This window comes from Ammospiza caudacuta, chromosome 16, assembly GCF_027887145.1.
Source record: "Ammospiza caudacuta isolate bAmmCau1 chromosome 16, bAmmCau1.pri, whole genome shotgun sequence".
Lineage (NCBI taxonomy): Eukaryota > Metazoa > Chordata > Aves > Passeriformes > Passerellidae > Ammospiza > Ammospiza caudacuta.
The window spans coordinates 17,446,156-17,462,705 of NC_080608.1; the positions used below are offsets into that span (position 1 = coordinate 17,446,156).

The 16,550-nt window shown below is 48.4% G+C and overlaps 1 protein-coding gene across 1 annotated transcript; it reads left to right on the forward strand.

The window, feature by feature from the left end:
- The first annotated feature begins 462 nt into the window (after positions 1-462).
- On the forward strand, positions 463-13,042 carry ADRA1B (adrenoceptor alpha 1B). Its single transcript, XM_058815331.1, has 2 exons — positions 463-1,688; positions 12,515-13,042. Exons 1-2 carry the CDS (start codon positions 716-718, stop codon positions 13,009-13,011), a joined length of 1,470 nt encoding a protein of 489 aa, XP_058671314.1. The 5' UTR covers positions 463-715; the 3' UTR covers positions 13,012-13,042.
- Positions 13,043-16,550: the final 3,508 nt, after the last annotated feature.

The window sequence follows — 16,550 nt, forward strand, 5'->3', positions numbered from 1 at the left end:
GTCGCCGCACTGGCCCCGCACGGCGGAGCCGCGCAGGGACCCGGGGCCATCCCTCTGTCCCTCGGTTCTTCTATCGCTCTGTCCCCTGTCCCTCTGTCCCTCGATCTCTCTGTCCCTCTGTTCCTCGGTCCCTCGGTCCCTCTGTCCCCTGGTCCCTCTGTCCCCTGGTCCCTCAGTCCCTCAGTCCCTCTGTCCCCTGGTCCCTCAGTCCCTCAGTCCCTCAGTCCCTCAGTCCTTCTCTCCCCCGGTCCCTCTGTCCCCGTGTCCCTCGGTCCCTCCGCCTCCGGCGCGGCCGCTCCGGGGCCAGCGCAGAGCCCGCCCCGTGTCAGGCTCGGCAGCAGCGCAGCTCCCGCGGCTCCGGGCACGATTGCTGCTCTGCTGCTGCTCTGCTGCTGCTCTGCTGCCTCTCTGCTGCTGTTCTCCTGCTCTGCTGCCGCTCTGCTGCTGCCGCTGGCAGCGGCCCCGCCGGGCAGTGCCGGAGCGCGGAGCAGCCCCGTGCGGGTGCGGTGACTGCGGTGCCCGGATCAGCCCCGTGCGGTGGCTCCGCTGCCCCGGGCAGTGTCCGGGCCGGGCGGGCTCTCCGTGCCGGGCTGCGGCTCCCGGGCACCATGAATTCCCCTGCTCGCACCGCCCGCGGCTCTGCAGCCACTTCGCGAGTCCAGAGATGACTTTGAGCTGACTCGCCGAGGGACGCGACCCCAGCTTGCTATGGAGGATGAATTTTAAGATGAATATCTACTTTGGCGATACATCCAATACATCGGTACCGGGATATTTCAAAGGCTCTGCACTAAATTATGGCAATTTTTCTGCAAACAACTCCAACGAGACAGGAAGCGACCTGGATTCACCGGCCCTGGCCACCAGCAGGGCGATCATTGTGGGGCTGATCCTCGGTGCCTTTATTCTCTTTGCTATCATAGGTAATATCCTGGTCATTCTCTCAGTGGCTTGCAACAGACATTTAAGAATCCCCACGAACTATTTCATCGTTAACCTGGCCATAGCAGACCTGCTGCTGAGTTTCACTGTCCTGCCGTTCTCTGCCACGCTGGAAGTGCTGGGCTACTGGGTTTTGGGGAGGATATTCTGTGACATCTGGGCAGCAGTGGATGTGCTGTGCTGCACAGCCTCTATTCTGAGCCTGTGTGCCATTTCCATCGACAGATACATCGGGGTGCGGTACTCCCTGCAGTACCCCACGCTGGTCACCAGGAGAAGGGCGATTCTGGCTCTCCTGGCCGTCTGGGTCCTGTCCATGGTGATTTCCATCGGGCCCCTGCTGGGCTGGAAGGAGCCGGCCCCGCAGGACGACAGGGAGTGCCGCATCACCGAGGAGCCCTTCTATGCCCTCTTCTCCTCCCTGGGCTCCTTTTACATCCCCTTAATCGTCATCCTCGTCATGTACTGCCGGGTCTACATCGTGGCCAAGAGGACTACGAGGAACCTGGAAGCTGGGGTGATGAAGGAGATGTCCAACTCCAAGGAGCTGACCCTACGGATTCACTACAAGCACGTCCACGAGGACGCCTTGAACAACACCAAGTCCAAGGGCCACAACCCCAGGAACTCCTTAGCTTTCAAACTTTTAAAGTTCTCCAGAGAAAAGAAGGCAGCCAAGACGTTGGGAATCGTGGTTGGCATGTTCATCCTGTGCTGGCTCCCCTTCTTCATTGTCCTGCCACTGGGTGAGTTGGGGATGCGAGGGCAGGGGTTGGGGTGGGCTGGCTGGATCCCACGGAAATATCTTGGAAAGGAATCAGAGGGATGAGGAGGAGATTCTGTTGGGAGAGCTGCAGTGAGCAGATGAAAGGAAGGCATGAAAGGAAGGGAACTCCCGGTGTGCAAAGAGTCAGGCTGGAACTTTGGGAAGTGTGCACAAAGCTGCTCACCCGCAGTCCTCAGGGCCTGTGTCACCCTAGGGGACAATCTCTCAAGGGTTCATATCTTAAATCCCCCTTTGTGTTGCTCATTTGAATTGAATTAGGTGTCAGAAACATTACCAAAGTGCTTTACTCCAAATCCTAGGTGAGACCAGAGAGCTGCAGCCCTGCAATGTTGGGGGTTCAGGTCAGGTTTGCCCCAGGTTTGGGATATAACACAGTTGGATTATGGCATTTTAAGGTTCCCTCACTGGAAATGAACTCAGTTAATTGTGAGGGGCAAAACCCCCCTGAGCTTTGGGAAGCTGAAAAGTTCTAGTTGTGAGTTCAAACATTACTGATCAAATCCCAAAAGCAAAGGAGAATCCACAGATCCTAAGGAAGGTGCTCATTGGGGTCACCAGTTCTCATTTTGGACACTGCCATGGGAGCTTTGGCAGCCACTTTGTTCCCTTTCAGCTTTAAAATACTGTTCAAGCATTGGCATAGCCTTAACACATTGCTCAGAGTGCCCAAAGCTGTGAAATGTTCTTGTGTTGTTTTTAATATTAGCACAACCTCTGAAGGGGAGTATCTCAAGATATTCAATTACTGAGCTCTCAGAAATATCTGTCCAAAATTCATTTCTCTGTGACAATCTGGCAGCCTAATTATGGAAAGAGGTGGATAGAGAAAGGAGAGAAAAAGCCTTTATTAATGTTCTGTATTTGTGTTTACTTAGTTACCCAACCAAAACATTTCTGATTGAGTAGTAAGCGAATATTTATAGAGATTGTTGTAGAAAACTGAACAGAGTTCAGCAGCCTGGTCCTGGTGGAGTATTATAAAACTATAATCTATGTGTATTATTAAGAATCTTTACTGCTTCGGCTACTGCAGGGCAACCTTGTCATCTCTAGCTTCTTATACTGAATTTTAAAATCTTTATGACTCAAAACTTGCATAAAGGTCACATTAAGGATGTGAAAAATTCCAGACAGAAGGAAAACCATGAGAAAAGTTCTCTTTGGCTACTGAAATTTAAGTCCTTGTGCTGGCTCTTAGAGGAAGTTTATAACATAAAACAAGCAAAAATACCCAGCTGTGGACAGAAATGTATTTCACCATATGAGATTAGTAGCAGTAGGTCATGATCCCCTGATAAAGCAGATGCCCTCCTTGATTTTGAGTTATTGGAGGAAAAAAAGCAGCTGTGAACACAGCAGCTCGTGCGGGTGGGTGGCAGGAGCCAGGACTGACCCCCTCACCCAGCCCAGCAAAATCACAGACACAGGGCAGGAGCCAAGGGAGCCACGGAGCAGCTCCCAGTTACTGACCCTCAATAACTCAGCTGTCAGCTTCCCCTTTGAGGAGTGACTTCAGATCTCCCGGGCTCCATGGGAGGTTTAGTGAGAGGCTGTTAAACCACCTGAGGGAGAATTGATGGCTTGCCAGGACACGATTTTATCTATCTCCTGTGTAAGCTGTGCCAAGGCAGCAGTGGGGGACAGGCTGGAGCCTCCAGCACAGCACCAGGGCTGGCTCAGGGGCTGGGGACAAAGGCAGTGCTGGGGGACAAACCCAAAGTGGGGGACAAAGCCAGTGCTGGGGGACAAACCAGAGCTGAGGAGCCCAGCCCAGGGAGAGGCCATTGGCACCCCAGAGCCAATGGGAGCCCTGTTTCTGTCAGAAACCCTCTGTCCGGAAAAGGAGGACAGAGAGAATCCACATCACCCCACACAGGACCCAAATGCATTCCACAGTGGTGTTTTCCCTTGGTTTTGCTGCCTAGGAATACGCTGGGTTTATCCCTTGTCCCCTGGTTTTTCTTTTTAAATTTACGATGCAGCACTGTCCAACCCCTGTATTTTTATCTCTGTGTATCAGTGCAGAGCCAATTGAGGATGTCAGGCATGATTCAAGCATTGCTCACTAGGACAGGTGGGAAAAGTCAGTTCCTGACATGCACAGTGCAGCTGCTCTCAACTGCAGCACAGGGGGAAGAATTCCTAAGTGAGCTGCACTCCTCATAGCAGGAATCTCTTGCTTTGTGTCTTGAAAACACAAAATCAGTGAAATGCTATTAAAAAACCCTTTAGAGAGCACCCAGTGGTATGAAATCAATTCCTGGGATAGGCCAACTGCAGAATCCAAAAGGTGCTGATGTTTTCCAAGCTCTCCCCTGGTCCCTGGACTGTCCAGCTTGCCCTTCCTGCCAGGACAGGCTTCTCCCTCAGCTTCTCCTTCCCACAGCTCCTGTTTGCCCCAGTGACCCAAATCACAGCCTCACATCTGCATGCTGGCTGTTTCTGTTTCTGTTTCTCTGCTCCCTGTTCCCCCCAGCATCTCCATGGCTCTGCAGGAGGGTGTTGGCAAAGCAGCTCTGGATTTCTGTGGATCCAAGCACAGAACATCTGCCAAGCTGGTAAATGTTATTTCTGCAGCAGCACAGCCCCAGGTCTGAACAAATCTGCTTAGATCTAGCAGAGTTTCCTTGGTATTCTTAGCAATTCCTTGAGTTTCCCAGGCAAAATTATTCTTCTTCCAGTCTGGCATTTCAATTTATTCCGCAGCTCCCCGTTTCATATTCCAGCCCAGAGTTACTCCATCAGGTGGCAGCTGTGCCTGGGAGCAGCTGTGGTGCTGAAAGCAGGCAGATTGCTTGGGAAAATGAAAAGAAATTATATCAATGCTTCCAGAGAGTTTTTCAAGCAAAAAAATCCCAAGGAAATCTCTGAATCCAGTGTGGATTGGAATTGCAGCCTTGCCAGCACAGGCACTGAGCAGCATTGAATTCTCAGCACTGAGTTACCCCCAGTCAGGTCTGGGGCACTGAGCTGTGCTACCTTCAGCACCTGGGGATGCAGAACTGGGGTCAGAGAGAAGTGTGGGAGAAATTTGGTTTATTCCTGTATTGGATTTTCTTTCCAGACACCAATGGAGCTGCAGAACATCCTGGCTGCACATTTATAAAAGCCCCCTGCCTGTGCAAACAGTCACCCTGCCACTCAAAATTGTTTGTGATTCACCATAAAAAATAAACTAAATACATTTTTGTCTTTGAGACAACTTCTTGGGCCATAAATTCAGTGACTCAGCTTCGAGGAGTAAATATCTTGGTATTTTTAAAATAAATGTTTCTTTTCATCCCTTTCATACAAATTCTTCCTTAGGCAGCAGGACTACATTAAATATTCATTGCTGATAAATGATGAGTAAAAGAGATATTTTTATTTAAAGGCTAGAGCCCTGCAGAACTAAGGTAACACTCATTAAAACTCCCTCCTTTAAACAATGGAGGGACTAATTTTATGTCAATACCTTTGTTTAAAACATGAATACCAAATGATGGATTGTGCAAGGAGAGGTTTTGTGTCACTCCGGTAAATTGAGATATCAGAGCAGACTTCCCAGTCCTCTCCCAGACATTTCCTGAGGGAAAACGCACCAGGCACTTAACCAGGGCACTTCCCCAGGCTGCTGCACCATCCCAGGGGAGATCAGAGCAGGATCCACTGCCCAGTGCAGAGCCTGCTCCCACAGATCCTGCAAAGGAAAATAAAACTTTGGAACTGAACTGACATGGGAGAGGTCCCAAGAGCCCCAGGATGAAGATACACCTGGTGGGACTGAGTGTGGATCAGGCTTTTGGAATCTCTCTGCAAGTAATAAAAAATAACATAAAATCTTCTGCACATTGAAGGTCAGCCAACACGAAATTATTCCTAAAATAAAACGCTGTTTAAGTACAGAACGTAGATTTATGTTATGTCAGGCCAACCTCCGAAATACCAAATGAGGCCCCTTGGTTTCCATGGGAAACCCTCCCAGGCTTTAGGTCTGGTGCTGGCAGTGCCACTGGGCTCTGTCTCTGCTGGGCTTTAGGCCTGGCTTATCCTCACCTCATTTACCTCCTCTGCAGGGCAAATGAGGCCTGGCCTTAGGCCTGGCTTATCCTCATCTCATTTACCTCCTCTGCCCCTCCCTGAGCAGTCCAGCTCTCTCCAATTGATGACCTCGAGTTAATAGTTACAGAATTCAGATAAATTAACGAGATGTGGCAATCTGGCAGGTCAGTCCTGGTGCAAAGTTCAGGAACTGGACAATCAAACATCTGGGGGCACTCACTGAGCAGCACAGAGTGTTTTGGCACGTGGGGAGCAGCAGATCACTTTGGGATGATTTCTTTTCCTACTGAAACAGCCTCCCTTAAGCCCTGGTTTAAGCCTTGGCTTTGCAAAGGGGATCAGTTACCAGTCACTCACAGACGTCTGGGGTTTAGGACAAAGTTGTTATCAAAGGAGGGGAAATTGCACAAATTCCTGGATAATTCCTCTGCAGGCTTTGGATTTGTTTGTCAGAGGAAAAAAGGGAAATCCTACAGTGGTCAGTGTCACAGAAATAAATATACAGAGCAATGTAGAAAAAACCACAGAGAAATCACCCAGGGCTGTGCTGACTCTTCAGCCCCAGGGATGGCAGCAGCTCCTGGGCCAGGAGGGCAGAGAGATCCAAGGGAAAAATGTCAGGACTGATGCAGGGAGAGGAAATCAAAGCAGGAGGGAAGGGAGTCTCAGAGGAAATGTTACTTTTAGCAGGGCAGTTGGATGTGAGGGGTTTGCAAACACTTGAGGAGCTGCTCAGGCTGGAGGAGCAGCACTGAGGAAAGGGACACAAATCCAGGTGTTCCTAAAGCACCTGAGGCCAGAGCTCAGGGTCTCAGGGTGACCCAGGACCAAAGAGCCAGGAGATTTCCACATCTTTACTAAAACAATCCTGCATCACCCACTGCAAGGTTTGGAGCTGTTTTATTGAGGTTCCAGGTGAGCCCCAGGAACTGGAAAGCAAGAACCACCCATCTCTGAGGGGCCAGAGACAAAACCTGTGCTGGAATTCATCCAGCACCTCTGTCACAGTGCTCAGCTCCATGCTGGAGCTATCTCCTGCCAGCCATGGCAGGACAGATTGGCTCAGCTGTCAGGCAGAACCAGGAGGAGAGAAAACACCACAGTAGGTTCAGTCATTGCAGATATTAAAGTACAATACATGAAATGTCAGCAGACCCAGATTAGTTTTTCTAGACTCCCTCAATCAGCTAATCCCTTGCAAAACAAGGATAGTCTTGGCTCCTGAGCTGTCTGGTCAGGAGCTGCTGGAGTCTGTCACTCTTTTGGACTAACTAATAACAACAATAATGCAGTGTTTGTGTCCCTGTGCACTGCCAGCTTTAGAGACTGAACAAGATTCTGACCAAAACTGATCTTGGTTTATCCCATTTGTCTGAGGGCAGCACAGTTTAAACACAGGTGAGTTCTCTCAGTGGTGTAAGTCACAAAGCCGGGCTGAGCTGAGACGTGGTGCCCAGGGCAGCAATTCTGTGTTTAAACCCAAGGCACTGTCCCTTCAGAAATCAAACGTGGCTGCTGTGCCCTGCAACTGCTTGTAATGCAGGGAGGTGGAGCAGCTCTGGGGCTCAGGAAAACATCTCATGCCTATCTGTACTCCTTGAAGCCCTGGTTTTATTTTGGCCACTCCAGATAAGTTTCTATTTTCAGAGCCTTTCAAAAGCTCTCAAATTTGAGTCATTGTGAATGAAGTTCATGCTGTTCTCACTGCAGTGATTTGCTCATCTGAAGTATGAGGCATCTGCTACAGGTTGTCAGTCCCAGGACATAAATTCCTCACAACCAGGACACTCTGGAGCTCTCAGCAACCTGGGATGGTGGAAGGTGTCCCTGACCATGGCAGAGGGTGGGACTGGATGAGCTTTAAGGTCCCTTTAAACCAAATCATTCCATGATAGCAGGATATTCATGAGGTACCTATCACTACCCTGAGAATGACAGCTGCCAGACTTGGAGCCCCATCAGATTTGTATGCTACCCATTGTTATTTATATTTCATCCAGTTTCCCTTTCATTTTCCTTATTGAATTTGATTCTGCTTATTTTGGATGCTCTCTGTGTTTCTAAAGATCGTTTTTCACTGTTTTCAAGCTGTTTTCCCTGTTATCCTAATCCTCTTCTCCAGCAGCCTCCCAGCTTGACCAACCCTTAGTTTTATAACCATCCTCTCCACTTCATCATCTACTGTTTGTAAACATCTACTGTTTGGGGTTTTTTCCTATATTAAATAAGTCCAGGGGAATGTAAACAAATACTGGATGCTGGAAGGGAAGGAATCAGGAGCTTTAGAAATCCAATTAGCTCTAAAACCTTGGCACACTGACTTGGCTGAGCCCGTGGTGTGAAGGGCTGCAGGAAGCTCAAACAAAAGGCAACCACATCCTTTCAGCACATTCTAAACTCACAACAGCTCTCTCAGGGCAGATTACTGCTCCTGCAGGGAGGATTGTGCTGCCTGTGCACACAGGGGAGGTAGCTCAGCCTTCAGCAGCTCCCAGGGGCTGTGGCTCCTGCAGGAACCTGGGGGAACACGGAGGTTCCCAGCCTGGAAAGGTTCCTGCTGGTTTCACAGCACAGACCTGATCAATCCCTTTTCCCTGGGAAAGCTCCACCATAAAGCAGATTCCTTGCACAGCAAGGCTCATTTCTGCACATTTCTGGGGGACAGATGGAGATGGGGGTTGGTGGTGGGGAAGTTTCCTGTGTTCCCTGTCTCAGGACTCAGCTGTCACCGTTTGGTGTTTTGCAATGCCTTCCCTCGCCAGGGCAGTTTTTAAAACCTTGGGATTTTCTCTTGAAGAGCTCAGATTTAACTCCACTCAGAATGGCTCCAATCTGCACCAAAATGGAATCTCTGAAAGAAGATTGGCCCTTGGGTTGCCTTGCAAGGGAACCTTTACCAATCACTAATTACCAATTCTCCCTTTCTATTTTATGGTGTGCAAACAAGGGGGTTTGGAAACACTTCATTTTCAACCTGTTATCAGTAGAGAGAAGCAGTTTCATGTCTTGTGGCTCTTTAATCTTCAGACAATGACAAAGGCATGCAGGATCCCCAGTTTCCCAGCTGGAATATCCAGTGGCACACAGAAAAGCCCTTACATGACTCTGCTGCACCATTGCATTGCAATAAATCCAGATGTTGAATTTGTTCCAGGAAACTGGAAAGGAGCTCAACACACTCCCCACTAGGTGTGTTTTCATCTCAGCAAAACTGGATTTACAAGATTTTGAAATGCAATTCCTTTGTAAGGCACAGAAAACAGGACCTGACAGCCCCAAATTCAACCCTAGTGACTGTCCTTAAATCCAGGGAATCCACAGTACTCCTTCCCAGTTATTGTCTAATCTAATATCAAATTCTGAGCAGAGCTGATCATTCTATGAGTAATTTATTACACTTAATTGATATCAAACCCACAATGCATTAAAAATGAATGTTTAATTAAAACTTCCTTCAGTGAAGAGTTTTCCTTAATTAAGAGTGCAACAATTAAGCCATTCCAGAAGATTTTGCTGCTGCCCACCCTGATATTTTAAGGACTTTCCCCAGGTCCACTAAAGTCCTTATGAGCCTTTTCAAAGGGTTTCAAGGACTTCCCTGACTCCAGTGGACTCTGAATTTCACTGTCTCAGTGCTGCTCTGCCTCCATATTGTGCAGAAATGTGAGCAGAATTAATATGGCAAATTGTTTCCCACAGTGTTCCCTAATTTCATTGAGGAGACTTGACTGACTTTCTCTGTAATAAAACATTCATTATAAAGAACCAGTCAGAGCCTAAATTAAATAAGTTCTTTCTAAATAAAATACTTCTTAATTCCTTTTTATGATACTGGCTCAGTGTATCTCAAAGCCCAACAGCTACATCAAGCCTGGGGACTGTGGGCAAAAAAATCTGATCCCTCCAAACTGATCTGGCTGATTTTCTGAAATATTTTCTGTTTTCTACTTGTGCTTTGCAAAATCTTGTTGGTGTCAGTGGTGCAGTGGGAGGGAGATTGTGGTGCTGTGATTAATGAATCACAGGGTTAGTGCCAGGAAATAAAAGTGAGCAGAAAATACACAGAGTGAGGTTGTTAAACACCAGGAGAGCAATCACTTGGAGCAGGGAAATCCCTCTGGCCACCCCACAGGGAATAAATCACTGAGGAGACAACCACAGGCAAATTTTCCAGGCATTTTAAAGAGCAATTTAATTCAGCACAGGGCAGTATTTAATCTCCTTATCAGGCTGCAGTGGGGAAGTGATTAGAGATTAGAGCAGGAAATATCAGCCTGGTGTTCAGGTATGTCCAGCACGCTTTATTTAGCATTTTATCAAGGCATCAAAACTGCCCACACTTGTTTGCTCCTGACAGGTTAATGCAGCTAAATAGAAGGCATTGTAGTTAACTAAAACAAATAAACAAAATTAAAGATCAGCATTTAGCTACAATAACAGAAAGGTTTTGAAACTGAGAAATTCAGGAGTAAATTCTTGTGTGACAGAGATGAAAGAGGCACAGCTCATTTATCTGCATTGGCTCCCAGTTTTCATCAGTAGACTTTCACTCATTTCATCTGGCCTGTAAAATTCCTTATTCATTTATTTATTTGTTTGTTTTATTTATAGCATTTTCTCTGTCCACATTTAATCTGACTAAAAATATTTCAATTTGGTAGAGGAATGTCTTACAGATTTTCAGCTGTTACAGTATCAGATAAAAGCAGACCTTTCAATCCACCTCTGTGGATTCTGTGGAGGAAAAACAGAGACTCCTGAGCCACTTCATAAGGTTTGCTGGACTTTAAGAGCTAAAAGTCATTTCTATTTTAAAGCAATTCCAGAAAACAATTTAAGAAATTTATCAGTGTGAGCTCCAAAAAGTTCCTTGTACATTATGATGCTTTGTAGCTATTTTGTAAAGCCACAGAGCTTCTCTTTTCCATAAACTGAAGGGAAATATCAGCGATTATCACTTACAAAATAAACCCTGCAAAGGTTTTGCAGCTGAGCATGGAGAAGATTCAGCAGCATCCTCCTCATCCTGGCTGCAGTTATAAACTTAGATCAGCTTTTCCCAGAGCTTTATAAGAATGTAATGGCTCATTCCATGGGATCCCAGGAATTGTCACTGAATCCTTCACCTGAGACATTCAGGAGTTTTGGGATCTGCAGTGATTTGGTGCATGCTGGAAACTTTTCAAATGCATTTCATGGTTTCTCTGCAGTTTGACACATTGTGCTCTGTAATTCCTGCAGCATCCATCAGGATGGAGCAGGACCTGCAGGACCTGCAGGATCTGCAGCAGCTGCACAGAAAAGGCTTTGCCAAACCCTACAGATCACTGCCAGCAGCCCTGAGGGACAGGGGCTCACCCTGCAGGATCCTGTAAAACCCTGAGTCCTGAGAAAATCCCTTTAAACTCTCTGTTTAACCCTGAGTTCCTCAGCTCCAGGGCAGAGCCAGCCCTGGCACCATTCCCAAACCCTGCCAGGATAAAATCTGGGATCTGTCTGTAAGGACCCTCCATGCAGGGAGCGCAGCCCAGCCCTGGCACCATTCCCAAGCTGTACCAGGGTAAAATCTGGGATCTGTCTGTAAGGACCCTCCATGCAGGGAGTGCAGCCCAGCCCTGGCCCCACGCACGCTGTGCTGGCTGTGCTGGCACCCCAGAGCTGTTACCCAGCAGCAGAGGAAGTGCTCTTGCATAGTTTAGAGGCCCCAGGCACGACCTCTGCGTGGCTGTGAGATGGGAACAGTGCCCAGAATCACATCCCTCCCCTCCTGACAGCCACCACTGACTCAGCTGCTTTCACAGCCCAGCTAATCCAAAACCACTCCGGAGGAAAAGGTTCCTTCCCAGCCAGGCTGGGCTGTCACCTTCCGTTTGAAAGGCTCTGCAAACCCAACCCCAGCTCCTGACAGAGCAATTCTCTCCTGGATCCCCACTCCTTGGTCACCTGGGGCAGACACAGAGGTGTTTTCCCAGAGGGATAACAGATCCAGCTCTGTTTGCCATAAAACCCTCTTCCATTCTTTTCTCCAGCCCCATTTGCTAAATTTAGCTGATCAATCACCACTGAAAGTACAGGAAGTGGATTCCCCAGTGTGAGCTTTTCATTTGGGCAGCCTCAACGGGGAAATTGTTTGGTTGTGAAGGGAAGGGGAAGTGTTCACAGAATGACCTCTTGGTTTGGGTTACACCATTTTTATGAATGTCTGAGATGTGGGAAGTTCCTCAATTAGCTTCAGGTTTCGGGAGGTTTGAACTCTCACAGTAATCTGGATAAATGGAGAGGTGTTCAGGAGCTGCCAGAGGATGTATTAGAAGTTTTAAGGTGTTTTTGGAAATGTTCTTTGATGGGCCTGGGAACACTTTTGTTTTAAAATGACCTTTGAAAGCTCTTTGAAGAAGGCACAGCCTTATTCCTTGTGTGCCTCATGCAATAGCCTAGGTAAGGGAGGTTTGGTCTGTCCCTGGGATCAGGAGATGTTCCCGCAGCAGGCGTGGGCCTATAAACAGGACTACTTCTTATTTTTTACCCTTTATCAATGATGTCCTCTTTTAATTTTCAAATGGGAAACATTTCCTTACCAGCTTTAAAAATAACATTTCAGTACCAGAAGACCAACACTGAAAGCAACGTGCATAAGAGAGTTTTAAAGCCCAGATTGTAACAGTGATCTGATGAACACGTTCCCTTCCTAAAGGCAGACCAGCCCCTTATCTCACATATTCTCTGCTTGTTTCCCCTGCACAGGATCCCTGTTTTCGGCTCTGAAGCCCCCTGAAACGATCTTCAAGGTGATTTTTTGGCTTGGCTACTTCAACAGCTGCTTGAACCCCATCATCTACCCCTGCTCCAGCAAGGAGTTCAAGAGGGCCTTCATCCAGATCCTGAGGTGCCAGTGCCACCGGCGCAAGCAGCTGGGCTGGTGGCCCTACAGCTACCGCACGTGGAACCGCTGCTCGCTGGAGCACGGGGCGCGCAGGGACTCGCTGGAGGACAGCGGCAGCTTCCTGAGCGGCAGCCAGAGAACGTTGTCCTCGGCATCGCCCAGCCCCGGCTACGTGAGCAGGATCAGCCAGCCGCAGCTGGAGCTGTGCGCGCTGCCCCAGTGCAGGAACTGCAGCTCGCTGCTCAGCCCGGCCCGCGACGGCCACCGGCGCCACTGCCAGTTCTTCACCTTCCAGCTGCTGCCCGAGCGCAACGGGCACGGCCCCGGCCCCGGGCAGGAGCCCCCGGGCACGCCCTGAGCGGGCACTGCCCGCGGGGAACCGGCGGCAACGGGCGCTCCGGGCACTGCCCTGCCCACGCCTGGACCCTGCTGTTCTCAGGGGACGGACGGGGGGACAGGGGGACAGGGGGGACAGGAGGCTTCGTGCCACAGCAGTGCCCGGCAGCAGGGACTGCCCAGATCCCCGGCAATTCCCAGAGAAACTACTGAGGACAGGGAGGGTGCAATGCCCAGGGAAGGGCAAAAGGGACTCCTCAGGTGGCCTGGGAGAGCTGAACAGCCAGAGAGAGCTGTGTGGAGAGAGGGTGAAATGGGGTGGGGAGGGATGGATGGATGGATGGATGGATGGATGGATGGATGGATGATGGATGAATGATGGATGGATGGATGGATGGATGGATGGATGGATGGATGATGGATGGATGATGGATGGATGATGGATGGATGGATGGATGATGGATGGATGATGGATGGATGGATGGATGATGGATGGATGGATGGATGGATGATGGATGGATGATGGATGCATGGATGGATGATGGATGGATGGATGGATGGATGGATGGATGGATGGATGATGGATGGATGGATGGAAGGATGGATGGATGATGGATGGATGGATGGATGGATGGAAGGATGGACCAATGAGGAATGCACTGAGGTCATTCCTATCCAGGTTGTCCTTGGCTGTGCCCATAATTCCCAATTGTTCCATACATTGCTGTACACTTGCACTTTACAGATGGAAAACAATGATTAAAGTCATTTCTCAACAATTGAAACACTTGTTCCTGTTACCATGGGGCTGGAATTCAGCCACGATCCCTCATCAGGATTCTCACTACAAAATAAAACATTCACAGCCACTAAATTTGCCGCTGTAGCTTCCCTCATCACCAATACTCGTACCCTTCCATCAGGAATAAGTTACAGGAGTTCCTTCACCAGGACCTCTTTGTCAGTTTGAAAATTAGGGGAAAACTCCACATGGATCTTAAGGAGGGACTGCAAAGATTACAGATGACAAAGTCTGCTATGCCACCTTAAAATATGAAACTTTAGCAAGGCCACCCGACTTGTCCAGAGGAGATCTATTCTGAATACTGGAATCTTTCACAACCTCCACCAGGCAAAGCCAGCCCAAATGAGGCTGTACAAATCACCCTTTTCCTTATGTTAGTCCTTCTTTTGATGCAATGTTTTCCTTTAAAGGAAAAACTATTTGGGCCAGGGCACAATCATAAGGCCTTGAGGGACAAGCCCATTTTTTATTACAGCCAAACTGAGTTTGCCAAGCAGAACATGCAGTGGCACATGGTGGCATCATTTTATGCTCATTCACAGACTGTCTGATGAATCCACTCTGTGGGCAAACAGATTTGCCTCTCTAAATTAATTGCCGCCATTTAACACCCAAGGTGTTCATAAAACACTGAATTTCCCAGGTTAAGCTGCTGAGGAGGGGCTGCTCCAGAGCCACTCAGTGCAGAGGCACAGCTGGAATGGCTCAGGAGCTTTGTCACAGCCCAGCTGTACAGAAATTAAACCCATTAGGCTTCAGTGCACTCAGCTCTCAATGCGCTGCTCATTTGTGAGAAGAGTTATGCTAAAATCAATCCAGCTGAATGAGGCTGGAGCTGGAGAGCATCCTGCATCCTTGGCTCTTTGGAAATGCAGCTTCCCGTTATCTTTACAAAAGTGATGGAGAGAGGAGAGAGAGGACATTGGTATTACAAAGTACAGTTCCAGTCTGGGAAGTGTCAAAATAGCAACTTTCAATTCAGCAGCTGAGCTGTGTGCTCTGGGTCTGTGTGCTTGACTTTCACCTCAGACAAACGAGCAGAAAATTGCCCAGCACAGGAGATAATCCCAGCAGTTATGGGATGGAATTGTGGGTGTGCTCACATGCAGTGTCCTCATCCCACACACTGAGCAGCTCATCCCCAGGGAATACAGGGGTTCTGGATGGATTCATTCCATAGGGGTTGCTCACCTTCTCCCAGCTCCTCCCTGGCTCCACATCCCAGAGGGCAGGAATGGAGCCCACAGACAGCTCTGCACCTGGGGAGGGAGAGAGAAACACCTCAGAATGGGGACACACACCACCCTGGGGCCATGAAATGTTTGCACCCACTGTGGTTTTTGGGGGACTGCAAGGTTGCAGTTCCACTGTCAGATTTAACAATCCCAGGACAACAGGTTTGTCTGCCTGGGTTGGAATTAAACTGAGAGATAAACCAGGTTTGCCTGCTTGGATGGGAACTAAACTGAGGGGATAAACCAAGTTTATCTGGTTTGGGTTGGAACTAAACTGAGGGGATAAACCAGGTTTACCTGCTTGGGTGTGAATTAAACTGAAGGAGTAAACCAGGTTTGTCTGCTTGGGTTTGAATTAAAGTGAGGGGATAAACCAGGTTTGTCTGCTGGGTTTTAATTAATCTGAGGAGATAAAGCCAGTGTCCCCAGGGAGAAAACAGGGCTGTGATGCCAGTTTATATCACAATGACAAGGACAGCTCCCCCTGCACCCCTCTGCTGTCCTGCATGGGTTAAAGCAGAAAATTACATTGCATTTTTACTCAGGTCTGATCTGTGAGGTGGCTTTTTCCTAGAATAGCCAAAATTCCAGTGCCACATAAGTGGAAGGAGACAGGGAAAGGAAATCTGGGGCTGTTAGTGGGAATTTCTTAGAACAGAACACATTGGCTTGAGCTGTGAAGAACTTGCTCCCTGTCTAGCAATTCCCATAGTCTTTATAGCACTTCAGCCAAGACACAGAGAAAAAGAGAATGGATATTTCAAATTAATAAGAATCCATCACCGTTCCTCCAACAAGTCAGCCTAAAAAGCGGATGTAGTAAAACTTTAATTTATAGTTGTGATTAAATAGCCTTTAATTGCCTATTTCACAATTTCCTTTCAAAATGTTCTTTGGGAAGCACAACCATTTGATTCCACTGAGACTTGTGTGCAAATGTTTAATTCTGGTGAAGAACCTGAACTTTCTGCGACCTCCAGCAAATGGAAATTATTTTTTCCTTTCCTTGATTTGATTTGTCCAGCTTTGGTTTCTTCACTGCGAAGACCAAAAAGAGCTGTCGAGAGGAGTAAACGTAACACGCGGCCGGGAGCCTGGGGTGCTTGCGCGATGTCTGTCCCTCTCCGGAGGGGCTCGGGGCGCAGCCCAGCCCCGCCGGCACCGAGCGGGACCCGGCCCGGCCAGTCCAACACCGCCCCCTGCGGGCTGCAAATCCCCGATCCCTGCGTTCCCCGGGCTGAACGCGGCTTCAGTGCAGCCTTTCCAACGGGACGGCTTCCCCCTGGGGCAGCGGGGAGCTGGGTATCCCGCGTTCAGTAATCAGAAATAGTTATAATTGTAATTATAATAAATAATGAAAAGGTATGTTCCAAATTCTGGGTTTTATCAATTCAAATTATCACCTGGCTCATGTTGAATCTTCTGCTGTGGGCAGCAGTATTTAGAAATTTCTATAATATATAACTTCTATAACTTATATATTTCTATAATATATAACTTCTATATAATATATAACTTCTA